Source organism: Ictidomys tridecemlineatus, chromosome 13, assembly GCF_052094955.1.
Source record: "Ictidomys tridecemlineatus isolate mIctTri1 chromosome 13, mIctTri1.hap1, whole genome shotgun sequence".
NCBI classification, from domain to species: Eukaryota; Metazoa; Chordata; class Mammalia; order Rodentia; family Sciuridae; genus Ictidomys; species Ictidomys tridecemlineatus.
In genome coordinates, this window is record NC_135489.1 from 55,700,492 (window position 1) to 55,715,040 (window position 14,549).

General features: G+C 37.4%; 1 protein-coding gene across 9 annotated transcripts in view; it reads left to right on the forward strand.

Moving 5' to 3' along the window:
* Positions 1-14,549, forward strand: part of Ptprm (protein tyrosine phosphatase receptor type M) — an 807,906-nt gene that overhangs the window by 533,839 nt on the left and 259,518 nt on the right. For 5 of the 9 annotated variants that reach the window (XM_021734384.2, XM_078030368.1, XM_078030369.1 and 2 more), the window contains exon 14: positions 576-650. The exons of the other annotated variants lie outside the window; for them this stretch is intronic. In XM_021734384.2, the coding sequence (XP_021590059.1) occupies positions 576-650 (75 nt within the window). The remainder of the gene's footprint in view (positions 1-575; positions 651-14,549) is intronic. 9 annotated transcript variants of the gene reach the window in all.

Consider the following 14,549-nt stretch of genomic DNA (forward strand, 5'->3'; position numbering starts at 1 on the left):
TGAAAAAACAGCGGTTCCTAAATGGAAATCTGCATGCAATGTAGTTATCAGAGGAATTGTTCTACATAAAAACATTTTTAGTGAAAGAGGATAATATTCTTCACATAGATGATTTTAGCAAGAAGAGAAGATACTTAAGCAATGCATTTTAAATAACCTCATAAATTAAAAACCTGAAGTTTGGATCATCAGAATTAGCAACTAATCTTTCTACATCACACTGGATTGCAATTGGAAACAGTTTAGTCTTCAGCTTAACATAGTACTAACTTTTTGTTTTATTTTATTTTTTCTTCAGTTGATCTATCCAAGATCCCAGCCAAAACTTGCAACTGTGTCAGAGTTAGAAATCTTACTGCCTGACTAGCCCTTGTTTAAGAGAAAAGAGTTCATAAAATTCAACACCTTGCTATGGGTTTTTCCTTGCCTTTTTTTTTTTCCTTTTCTTTTTATTGTTGTTGGAACAAAGTTGAGACGATTTGATATACTGATGGGGATTCTTCTTGCTAGCCTAGCTTCAGTCTGGCTTTTTTTTCCCTCATGCATGCTGACCTGGAAATCCTCCTTTGCCTTAGCTGCGATAATCGTGACTCAGCTTACAACACCTTACATTCGCATCGCCCCTGCTGCAGGCGACGGCCAACTAACAGGTCAGATGTTCAAGTATAGATGAGTCATCTTGCCCATTTCCTGCTCATTTTTCTCAGCTTTGTTTCCCCTCTACATTTCCTCCTTTGCTTAAGGCCTGTTTACAATGTTTCAGACCTTTGGTACAGACCTGTGCTCGTATTAAATTAAGTGATATGCTTGGCCTCTTCCGTGTGCACATTTATATCCATGCATTAAGTACAATTCCACTGCATGTTTTCATTGTGTGTTTGGTCTGTTGATATGTACCTTTCTAGCCTAATGTGATATAGAATGAAATGTGCTGGACTTGCAATAGCAATTATATTAATTGACAGGATTTCAAAATTCATAAGGATGTATTTCCAGTTTTCCAAATTAATCTAAAAAGGCATTGAGAGTTGAGAGTGAGAAAGGTTTATTTTTCATACTACAGTATCTAGCTTGCATAATTATTAGCAGTGCACGATGCTGTCTGCCAGTATTATCAAATAAAGCCACCCTGAAACTATTTAGAGTGATGCTGTACAAACTGCTTTTTATATATGTACAATTGTTGCAGAGCTTATAGATTCTTTTTTCAAAGTAAAGAACTTATATAGAGCAATAATATCTATTCACATCAAATACACTGATTAGTTAGGAAAGTTTAGTAAAGTCAAATGGCTTAAAGTTATGGAGCTGAATTTGTTGCTTCTATATTCCAAGAGATTAGCTTGTTCACTCTTACTACCTCTGAAGTTGTATGGACATCTGTGTAAATTTATGTAGGAGAGGAGTCCAGTAAATTATCCTAAATCCCAGGTGAGTAGAGAGTGAACTCCAAATTTTTTTCCTGCAATTAAAGCAAGTCATCACCAATATTTCTAATCTAATCACATGGGAAGGACTCGAAATTCCACTTTCAGAAGAATTGTGATAGTGTAGGCTATTGCATGTAGTTAGGCATGATTAAAGCCAAGTAGAAAATACATAACTGCTTTACATATAATTTTTCACTCCAGCATTTTTTTTGTGTGTGTGTATAAGAAACTGGGCAAAAATCCCCTAACATTTAAGCAAATGGTGAAACTTAGGATAAGAAATCATAAACATTTAGATCATTCTGTGAGCTCAATATTTTGTAAAATAAAGCAGCTGAGACTGAGGAAAAGTACACACTGATTGATAAGGTAAAGAACTGTAGAATAGTTCTACTTCCTTCTCCACCTAAATTCTATACATATTTTTAATTCTCTATTTCAGGGCCTAAGAGCTCTCAGTTTTCTGATATGTGTTTCTCTTATTTTCCAGTTTGTGTTATGCATATTTCATGTAATGAATGAAGTTCTCCTTGTTAGAGACTCTTCATTATCCTAAACTTCTGATATGTTCCTCCCACCATGAATAGTACCTAAAGCTTGGTTTCTGTCCTTAATGGAAATCCTTCCCTCTACAACCCTGACATTTAAAGATTGGTTCATGGCACTGTATATAGGCTTTTTGAGATGGCTCAGGGGTTTTTTAAGATCCTTTAGCAACTCTTACTCTTTCCTTCCCCATTATATCTGAGCTGTCATCAGTCTTGCCAGAATATCTTTAAAAATGATTGGCCCACATCATAAAAAGGAGTACATACGAGAAACAGGCTATTCCTAAAATCCTGTCATCAAACGAAGCATGGTGTTTCCTAGGTATGAAGCAAGTAAAGCTTTGAATATTGTATAATGAAGACACCTCAGAAAACAAACATGCTTTCAGGACTTTCAGACCCAACACAAGTTGTTATTTGGAACCAATTTGTGAAGGGTACTCATTGTCGCCACAGTGTACAGCTGCCTTCTCTCTAAAGGTTGCATGTGTTCTGCATCATCCACTTTGTTTTATTAGAGATTAAAATGATGAAAGGCCAGAATAAGCCTCAAAAACCAGTGGAAAAACGACTCCTGTTCTTGCTTCTTTATGGGTGCTGGTTTTCATGATGGCTCATCTTACCAGGAGAGAAGCAATATCTCTTTTGCATTTTCCATATGTACCAGCCATCAACTTCAGTAGCAGTAATACTGTCTTTTTAAATAGATTTATTCCTTAGTCTAGAATGCAAACCTGAGACACAATTCATTCAATCATTTTTGACAGTCTTTGAGCATCTTCTGTATGTAAAGTATGGATCAACAACTCTAACAGTGTAGTTGCCCAGACATCTTTGTATCAGGTTTCTTAGCATCAGTAAACTTCTGTATACACATACTATTATGAATGAAAAAAATCACATCCTACTTTTCACTTAACAAAACTAAGAAGAGACAGCAATTTTATAACTGTTGGGGGTAAACTTGATGTTTTAAAACCTTTCCCATCGTGTTGAACAACTTAGGAAATGGTTAGTAAGTCAGTTGTGAACTTTCACATTGGTGACACCTTGAACAGTTGTAGTTTTGTTTACTAGAACAGTCCTTCCCTTTCTGGAAGCCAATAAGAGATATTGAAGGGATGCCTTTAGTTTTTTTGTTATGTTTTTCATTTTAACTGTGCTGACATCTTGCCCCTCAAATCCTTTTCAACTTTGCCCTTCCATTAGGAAGCTTCCATGAGATTGCAACTCCTTGATATCATGGCTCTTCTTGTACTAGCAGGCACTGCATGGTGGTTAGGCTTGCCTTGCTGTGCATGGCACATCCCTTGCTTGCCAAAGAAAATAAGCACCCTGGTGATCTGGTGCCAACATCCAGAACTTGCCCACCACAATAAAAGTACTATGTGATTGAATTTTTTGAGTGAATGGCCCAGATGCCAAGAGGGCTCCAAAGAAGGAGCACCAGGTATAAAATGTAATTGTGTTTCATAGGAGGTTCTGCTGTTGCACTGGAGATTGTTCTTAAAATGTTGTTCTTGGTCAAAAGTGAGAAATACATCATGATGCAATATAAACACATAGATACAGGTGCAGGTTTAACTGAAACAAAGCTTTACTGACCCTTCTTCCAGCACTACCCCTGTCTGAGATACACTCTGATGTTTCCTCTTCTGTTGTATCACACTATTTCATTTTATTAACAAATTCTTCCTAACTACTAAATTGATTTTGTTTCCCTAATGATTGTAATCCATGGTTTTTAAAAATATTTGTTGCCAAAGCAATAGACTTAGGGGATAGTGAAAAGGAACAGAATGTCTGACTGGAGTGACGTCTCTTTTTCCCATTGTGGGGCGTTGTGTGTGTGTGTGTGTGTGTGTGTGTGTGTGTGTGTGTGTAGAGGCACTCAAAACTGCTAATCTGGAGAGAATGTACTACATTCTAGCAGCAGGAAATGCATCTAGTCTCTGTTTTGTTCTCTTTATATTGTGATTCACTGTTGCATGATCTAGAACTGCCTGGGGAATAAAATGGAAAGTTGAATAGACTAGAACATTTTCTTAAGATTTGTCTAATTAATGTTATAAATATGTTTTGGCCATTTATATTAAGGTGTTTCTATTAATTAACCCAGCCAATTCTGAGATGCTGTGGAGGATGATTTCCTTAAACAATTTTTATGATCCATTTGTTTGATATATATAATACAATAAGATCTATAGCCTAGAATGTTTATAAATATTTACAAAAATACTTATAAAGTGATTCTAGGGTTCACATGTGAGAGTGATATATCAGAACATGTAGAGCTTCTTGCTAGATAAAAAAACTCAGAACTAGACAACTATTATTCCTACATATCGGTATTGTCAAAGATGAAACATAGACAGACAATAGAGGAGTGAAAATAGATTTTATTCATCAATCGCTGACAGTAGGTGAAGGAGCCAAGTTCCATTTTGATTTGTAAGGAGGTAACCAGGCCCTTTAAAGGGACAATGCAACAGTAGGGAGAAGGGTGAGTGGAGGCTCAGTAAGGAAGTGAAACATTACAAAAAGCCAGAAGGTTGGTCCAGGAGAAACCCTTCTGTGTTTGTTGACTGGTGCTTAAGGAAGTCACGCTTCTGCACTCACTCTGAGGCTGGAGACAGGGGCCTCGTCCTGAGGTACTGGCAGCTTTGAGATTTCTCAGGCAAGCCTTTTACAGCAGGCTAGGATTATTCTAGCAGTAGGGCTAGAGCAGTTGGAAACCCTGTTAGGGCTGTTGAACTCTTCAGAGGCCATAGCTGAGGCCTTGTAGAAAAGAGCGGCCAGCAGGAAAAGAACTTTGTCAGGATAGAGGCAAATATATCATGAAATAAATCCTAAGGAATTTACTTGTATCCCTACTGTGGCTTTTAAAAAAAGATTGGGATTTCCTTAAAAATATAAAAGTGTGTGTGTGTGTGTGTGTGTGTGTGTGTGTGTGTGTGTGTGTGTGTACGTATGTGTGTGTGTATATATATATAAATTCATGTCAGGGCAGCCACTGAACTAGGTCCCCAGAGAGGAAGGAATGCAACAGTATAGCTGGAGCCTTCCTCAAGCATTATTTTCTAACACTTCACCGTAGCCCCAAGGGGAGAAATATCCTTACATCTTGCCACTGGGCAAAGGAAGCTCAAAGCTCAATAGCATGACATTCACCAGTATGGGACCCAGAAGTCCCATATTAAGTCAAGACTGGGGAGTTAGTTGGATCCCAGGCTTTCCGATTGGAGCCCTGGGTTCTTCCCACCACAGCATGTGTTTGTTGCCTGTCTGGAAACCCTCAGCTTCTCCTGAACCCTCCAGGCCTCACTAGGGTTTCTACCATTACCCCAGTCTCTTGGGCTCCTGGCCACCTTGCCTTCTGCAACACCTTATGTTTATGCCCAGCCCTGAGGAAATCCCTTTACCTGCTTTCTCTGCCACTTTTCCATCCTTCCAAGTGTGGCTGGAGAAATGACAGATGGGTGCTGTGGATCTTCTCCCATGAATGTTTCCTTCTAATCCCCAAATGTCCCTGCCTCTGTAGGAGTGAGTGTTCTTCTGCCCTCCACCCCACACAGGCTCCTCTCTCAGGCATATCTGTCAGTGCCCTAAGGGGACTTGGTCAGGATTTCCCTTCCTTATTTTCTTCTGAGATACCCTCTCTCTGGTGTCCTGGGTTAGACTTGGCATAGTATCCTTTCTAAAGCCTCTTTTGGTGGAAGCGATTGGGTCACAGAGAAGGAAAACTTTTCCTAAGGAACAAAAATCATGATTGAAGTCCAACAGCAATAGCCTGATGAAATTTCTGGGACTCTCACCAGTGCAATGTCCTTATCAAATATAACATTTTCACTGTGTCCTGAAGCCTGTACATAATACAATGTAAGTTTGTCCTGCCATCTTTACAAAGGATGAAGCAGAGTACCAGGTTCAATATGTTTATGGGTTATAGCCCTAGGAAAGAGCTAAAATTAGGCATGGAGTCCCAAGAAGGACCTTTAAATTTGGTGATGACTTTAAATTTGGTTTGTGTAGTGAGGGGATTTGATATGTTGGGGAAAGCAAGAATCTCAAATCCTTCATTCCACAAATACCATCATCAGTTACTAGATTAAAGCCCATCATCAGTTACTAGATTAAAGCCCATCTGGCAACCCTATAAAGTGCCTGGTCCAGTAGTTGTCAAACTGTATTCTTTGGGGTCCTGAGACAATACCTCAGAAGTTGCCTTGTCGCAGGGCTCTGTTCTGAGCAGTACCTCCCATAGGTTCTGAGGTGGTCAGAGCGTAGGCTCTAGAACTAAGCTACCTGAATTCAAATCACAGCTCTTTCACCAGCATACTGACCTTGGGCAAGTTACTACCATCCCCATAACTTACCAGTTTATTCAGCTGTGAAGTGGGAATTATGGTGGTTTCTACTCATAAAGTTGTTTTCAGGTGTCTTTCTACCTTAATATATTCTTTTAATTATGGGAAGAATGCAGACTCTTTCAATTCCTTCAATGAGCACCTATTTCCGAGTGCCTAGTGCATGGTAGATACTATGTGAGGCTCTTGGGAAATTTCAGTGAACAAAGTATCTACAACTCAAGTGTACTGGAAAAGCTTATAACTTTCTACAATAAACTTATCCCCAGTTCCGATATTAGTTAACAACTTTGGAAATTCCACACCTTTCTGTGTGTGAAAACATACAAACATACACCATTTTTTTGACTATCATATATAAACAGTACACTGTCACTTGAATTTTGAACTTAACATGTCACACATTTACCTTTAAGTCACCATGTACCAATCCAGTGCACTCTTTTTAATATTTGATATTATTCCTCTGTCAGGATATATTACAGTCTATTCACCAAGACTATGGCTAATGGACAGTCAGATTTTCCCCACGTTATTTCTTTCTGTTAAATAACAATTACAAAAGCTAGAATAAATAACCATTGGCCATTTACATTTCTTTGTATTGGTTCATATATCTTCTTCCTTGTTGATCACTATTCTTTTGACTTTGTTTATTGTGTCATTTAACATAAAGAAGATCCCATTTTTAAATAATGAAATGTTTTTCATTTTTCAATGCTTCTCCAAGGCTTATCTTTTGCTCAAGATCCTCTCAAGTCTCAGGATATATGCCACCATGAATTTTCTTATAATATTTTCATAGTATCCTCTAATTTAGCTCTTGAATTCACCTAAAATTACTATTAATACAATATGATGTATTGCTGGGAAACAGATCTAACTTCTCTCCAGACAAATATCCAGTTAGACCAGCACTCTTTATTACATAAAGTTATTCTCTCATAGAATCGATCTGCCTCATTGTCATATATGAATTTTTCATATATACCTGGAATTCCCAGATTAGATTCTGTTACGATCTTCTTCATCTTTTTCTATACTTTTATGATTATCTTTGAGTACAGAGGCTTCTTAAAGACATTTTGTTATATGATAAAACTAGAATTCTCTACTTATTCTTTGTCAAAAGTTATACCACTTATCTTCCAATATCTATACTCTCATCCGTACAATGTTATGTCAACAAGGTCTTACCTAAACTGGCCCCTAATGCTTTTTTAACTCTTTTTGTCTTCATCTTACTTCATTACACACCACTCCTGTTTTTCTCTCATGGTTACTTGAACATATGTTAGTCAGCTCTCAGTTACTATAACAAAATACTTGAGATAACACACTTATAAAGAGGAAAGGTTTATTTGGCTCATGGTTTCTGATGGTTTAGTCCATGGACGCTTGGCCCTGTTCCTTCAGACCTTGTCAACACAATACATAAAAGAAAGATTGAATGGCAGAGGAGATATGTTCACCTCTTGGTAACCAGAAAATAGGATATTAGGAAATATCCCCTTCAAGGACATACCCCCAGTGACCTATCTTCTGCCAGGCCCTACCTCCTAAAGTTTCCACCACCTCCCAGTAATACCTCAAGCTGGTGATCAAGCCTTTACTACATGGGCCTTTAGGGGGCACATTAAAAAATAAAATCAGACATACTTTCATCTTTGAGTTTTGGCTCTAGCTTTTCCCTTGCTTGGGAATCCTCTTCCCCAGATAACCCCTTGGCTAACCTTTCACCATCTCCTTACCTTTTCAACAAAGGATCATAACAATCCCACTTCTCAGAGAAGTCTGCTTGATTGCTGCTGGTCCTTCTTAATGCCACCCCTGCTACAGAACTGCATCCCCAACTCGTCTGCATTTCTCTCTGCTGCTTTCCCCTTTTTTGTAGTGCCTTTTATACTTGTTGGTCCTCTTTGCTACTGTCTCCCTTGCCCCCATTAGAATGTAAGCTCCTGAGGGTAGGATTCTTTGTTTACTGTGTTCTGATCTCAGAAACAGGCAGTCATTTAAAAAATCATGCCACTGAAATTCCCTTAGATTCTTACTGTGGAAAAAAAATGGTAATTTTCTCCTTTAATCACCTCTCATTATAAGACTCTTCATTTAAATTTGGAGTATTCTATAGAACCAGTTTTTCCAGGTCTCTTTCCAAGTTATATTACAGATTCAAGACCTTTCACCATTTCCCAGCCACCCCTAGACCACTGCCCCAAAACTTTAACCATCTCTAGTCACACTCATGTGTCCCCTTTAATGCACTTACCACAGAGCAGGTGGACTCTTTCTAATGGAAATCTGGTCCTATCCCAACTTATCTGAGAGCCTGAGATAGCCACCTCCTCTGCACTTCCATATCACAGCATAAAAGGCCTCATCGCTTGGCTATGGGCCCCATGTACCCCCATCTCTTCTTCTCTTTCCCACTCAGTGCCAGTGTTCTTTCTGTTTCTCCAGAACAACAGTCAGTATTAGGTGTTGTCTGTGTGCCCTTGATTTTCCGTCAGACCTCATCTTGCGGGGTGAGTATCCCTTATTTGAAATGATTGATATCTTCAGGTTTTAGGTTTCAGATTTTTTTTAGATTTTTAGGTTATTTGCATGTATACCATGATATTTCTTGGTGTGGGACCCAAGTCTAAACACAATATTATGTTTTACATATACCTTATACACATACCTTGAAAGTAATTTTACATAACATTTTTAATGATTTTGTGCATAAAACTGTTTTATGGTGTGGAATTTCCCACCTGTGATGTCATGGTATTCAAAGAGTTTTCAGTTTTGGAGCATTTTGGATTGGGAAGGATCAAGTTTTATCATCTCCTCAACATCTGAGAGCCAGTGTCTTGTCATTCTCTTAAAGAAGACTTTCTGAACAACTGTCCCAAAGTGGAATGTCCTGCTGGCCCTTAGTCACTGTCCCGTGCTCTCTTGATGCCTTTGTCTCCCTCTAAGAGTGAGTCTTCAGGAAACAAAATCCTTCTGGCTTGTTCTCAGTGTAGCTTGCAGACACCCAGAGGGTATTCCAAATGATTTTCTGAATAACAATGAGTAACTCTGATGACCTTTCTTATTTAATGCATTCTCAAGTTTGCTTATACCTTTCATCACTTTGGTGAGTGCATTTTCAGCAGATTTTTATTAAGGGGGAAAATATTTTTAAATCGGTTTATTTTCTCTACTTCGGACCAATTTTATGTTACTCAAATCCAAAACACCCCTTCTTTGTGCTATATATATTTTCTAATTCAGTAGACCTTTCTATTGCAAATAACGCAAACTAATGGTTTTTTAATTCACTTATGAAAACACAATTTTTAATCAGCCATTTCTTTTGACTGGAGTTATAAAAAGGTTTATTGATTGATTGATTGATTGATTGATTGAAAGAATAGCCAGCTCACTTGCACCAGAATTATTTATTTCACAGCCACTCCCCAGATCCTATATAATTTTCTATTTTCACCTATCAGGCCAGCCAGGGATCCTTGGTACTAGTTATGAGCCGTAAGCGTGACAGGGCAGTTATACAAGTAAATGACGTTTTTCTTTCTGTGGACCCATGGTTATGTATTTATAAGATAAATATACAACTGAAATTGGATCTTAGCCATGTTGAATAGCTGGCAGATGGAGTGTGGCTTAAAGATGGGGGGATTGTTCCCTGAACTTTAGCTCAGTCAGTGACAAGGAACAGCAAATGCAAAAGGACTGTGATGTGGAGAAGCATGGCCAAACATGAAGAATTGCAAAAAGTCATTGTGGGTAAGAGCAGAAAGCAAGGATGTGTGGGCTGAGCATCAGGGCTGTATGTGTAGCCAAGGGCAACTGTGCCCTTGTGTGCTACATTAAGGACTTTGGTCTGGAGTCTAGGGACATTAGCTAGCAGTTGAAATGTTTTCATGAGGCACAGACAGGATCAGTTTACCCCGTACATCCCATTTACACTAGAAACTGTCAAGTAGAGATGAGCAAGGCCAAAAAATGGAAAGTAACATTCTAAGAAACTGAATGCCATTCAACAACCTAAAATAAAAGAACAGAGTGATTGTATGTGACTAGAAGAGCTAAATGTGAAGAAATTATTACAGTGAGTGCTGGCCATGAGTGAGTGATAGTCTGTAGTGAGCCTGAAAGTAAGAAGTTAAGGAACAGGGTCAGGTATATTAAAAGAACTTTGAGTCCCTTCTACAGGGAATGGTTTCTTAAGCCCACTGCCTAGATGATCCACTTCAATTGATATTCACTTCTGTGTGAATCAAAACTGATTAAGGATAATAAAACTCAGCTGTATGTTTGAATATACTGGCATCAAAATAATATTTCACCTCCTTTAGCTGCAGACAGTTATGTTCTGACCTCTCAGGAGTTTAGTCTTTAGACCCAGGAAGAGTTGTGTCACAGGAGATTTTTGATTGCATTTATATTAATATTTATACAAATATATAGACACATTTGTATCTGATATTAGAGGGGCCATATTCTACTGTCATTCAGTGTTTAGCACCTGAAGGACACTTAAAGACTCACTATTATTTTCTGACAGAGTGAAGTCATTCGTAAATGATAAAATTCCCTTGAAGGCTTGAACTCATTTCCAAGCTACTTAAATAAATAAATAAATAAATAAATAAATAAATAAATAAATAAATAAATAAATAAATAACATCCCTGCCACAGAAGAGCTTTCAACTATGATTGTAGTCAAAATGTGTGGTGTTTCAGAAAGTGCACTGGACCAAGGGTTAGGTAGACCACCTCTGTTCAGGTTCCTTTAGACAGATTTATGAAGTGCATGCCATTTAGGCCTGACAGATGTCAAGGTTGAACCTTTCAGTACCTGAAATATATAACTGTATGTAACTATACTGTGAGTACTGTTTTCTGCATTATTAGGGAATTTGATTAATTCCTTAATTCTTTACATTGATGAACTTCTCATCCTCTTAGAGAACTTGCAGTATAACTAGCTCTACAAAAAACATGTGTTCTTTACTCTCAAGGAACTTATATTTGTGACCTTTCATGTTAACTTCACCAAATTCACTAATATCTTGTAATAATGATTAGTAGGTAACAAAGTAAGCTAATATCTATTCAGTTGTGCTCAAAACCATAATAATATCTATACTATACTGGAGTCATTTTTTTATACCAGATGCATCAAAGAAACTGTGGGTAAGAATTGAGGAAAGACAATACCTCCTTTAGGCTTCCTTTATAAATAAAAATTGCCAAACTCTTCTTCACATTGATAATCAGCAGATTGGAATAGTGAGTGAATTAAAAGTACCATTTTTTAACTATCTAGGTATCTTATTTTTTGTCCAAAGCAATATCATATAAATATGGATGATTAATATCCTTGTAAGCCCTCCTGGGCATTTCAGATTAAATGGCATAAGGGATATTTGCCATGTGTGTTTTTGCTGTGGAAACCAGGGCAGAAAGGAGAGTATGGAGAGAATTTGGTTGGCATTTTAACAGCTCATACAAGGTTTGCTTGAGGAGTCTGAGATTTTCTTTCCAGCCACAAAGAATGTAAAGTGAGGGGGAAATTTAATTCTTTCTGCAATACCAGCTGACTGCATTTTAATGGGCTGTAGTGTCACTGTTGATTTATTGCCCTTTTTTGTTCTTTTATGTGTTATATTTGTCATTTTGCTATGACAGTTTCATCTATAAAACAGTATAGTTACAAGAAAACGGTGAGAGGATCCGGCAATGCCATGGAGGCTCTGTTCCTTTTTCTTTTCATTTTTGGGAATGAAATACTGAGTCAAATGTCAAGTATTTGATTTTAGAGATAATATTTTTTAAAAGCTGTAAATTGCACTGAAAAAGAACATTGCTTTCCATTTTTATTACATAAACTTAAGAATTTCTATGTAAAAGACTTCCAATAGAGACAGACAATTCAATTTTTCAATATCATTTGTGTTTTTCCTTTCTATCAGCAGTTTGATAAAGAAAAAGTAAACAATACATTTAACATTTATTTGCTTAATGCATAGAGTTTTCGGGCTTGACAGAATATATTGAAATTTTGTATTTTGGGAAACCTACCTTTTCATTTTGATATTAATCTGGTGAGTTGTACACATCCAAAAGATACTGAAAGTGAAATTTTGAGCTCAGTGTAAGCCAAGTTTAGTCAAAGATGAAAAAATGTGTATTAAAGAAAGTATCTGCAGTTTAAAAATTAGTTGAAGATTTTCCATGCAAGATTTTGTATTGATAGCTGGTCACAGTGGTGCACACCTGTAATCCCAGCAGCTCTGGAGGCTGAGGCAGGAGGACCATGAGTTCAAAGCCAGCCTCAACAAAAGCGAGGCACTAAACAACTAAGAGACACCGTCTCTAAATAAAATACAAAAATAGGGCTGAGGATGTGACTCAGTGGTTGTGAAATGAAATTTGGATTTTGTACTGATAGTTAAATTATTCTTTGCCTTCTCTAAAAAGAAATATATTATTTCCAACATAGTAAAATTAAATGAATGCATCCTTGATAGTGGTACAAAATGGGAAAGGCCAGGGATATTTTAAAAATATTGATAAGAGCTGAATGATGGGCTGAGGATGTGGCTCAGTGGTAGAGTGCTTGCCTCACATGCATGAAGTTGTGGGTTCAATCCCCAGAACCAAATAATAACAACAACAACTGAGTGACAATATTAGTTTCTTTTGTTCTGTCCCTTTCTTTCAGTGGCTAACATGTCTGCCACTCATTAATTGCTATCAATAGTTATCAATTGTCTTAACTTTGATTTTCACCCCTATAGATACCTTAGAAAAACATTTACTGTGTTTTAAAATATAAGACTTTAGCATTAATTCTGGCATTTTTATACATAAGAATCTCAGTGAATTTCTCTCAGAATTTATAGGCAGAGGGACATGTTGTACTGCTGTATGATTTAACTTTTTAGTTGACTTCAGACTAGTCTGTTTTGTAAATAAATATCTTTAAATTATTGTAAAGTGACTAGTGTTTGTGATGGTTCTTTGGAAATATTTTTGGGGCATAATTCAATATATTTATTCCAAATTGAAAGCAAGTCAGAATTTCCTTCATCGTCCTAAGAGGAGGCAACAAATCAAGAAAATATCAAGGATGAATCTAGAAAAAATAATACTTGTTTTTGAAGAAAAAAATCTTATTTAAAATGTCTTACTAACCTTGTAACAAGTCAGGGGAGAAGCTAGACCTGGTGAACGAAAAGGGGATAAGTTTAGTCCTTTTAGAAGACTTCATTTGCCCTTTCAACACTTAGTGTGAAAATATGTTCATTGGTATCTCCGGGGGGTAAAGACCCAAAATCTTTTAAGATTTGACTCACACCATCAGTTGTGTGAAAAGCATCTCTCCGCTCAGTCTGCAGCACACACTCTACTTCTTTACTTTTATAATTGTCAAGGTTGTTTTTAGTGGAAGAGGATGTCGTGTTTGATTCCTTCTCAAGCCATGGATTTTCTTGCATAGTTACCGTATATTCTTTATCAAATCACCTTTCATTGTCTGCAAGGTTGTCCTACAGGAAAGGGGAGGAAAGAAGTCTCTCTCCACTTGAACTGTACCATTTGTTCAGCCCCTGGCCCATCTCAAATGCTCTGTGAGCCGGAAAGCCAGGGCTTCATGGCATTGCAGGATCAAGCATGGTGCAGTTTCTGGGAGCATCGCTTTCTGTGATGATAAATAATGTAAAACATTAGTTTTATTAAAAATTGATACATTATGGAATAAAGATGTAACTTTGACATCCTTTATTTAAAAAGATAAAACCACAAATTTCAAAGGAATATCAAGCTTGGAATGGGTCACTTAGCATACACCTGAGCTTCCCACAGGCTTTTATTGTTTTCCGTCCCCCTCCTGGTATAAGCAAAGGTTAAAGTGGAAACTCCTTGCCTCCCTTCAGCCAGATCAGTAAGGAACAATGAAGGTCCTCAGTGGTAGAATCCAGATCATTTTCAATCCCACATTGCACATTTCCTCTGGCAGGTTTCAGACCATCAGATAGGTATCTGGACCTAACCTTTCTGTCCCTGATTTTAATTCAGTAGTTCACATGGACAGTCTAGATCCCAGTGCACATAATTTACAAAGCTTGTACTTTATACAGAAAGTAGTGTATACAAGTTCAGGCTTCTGAGCAAATCTCTTACTCTCTTGAAATCATACCTTCCAAATC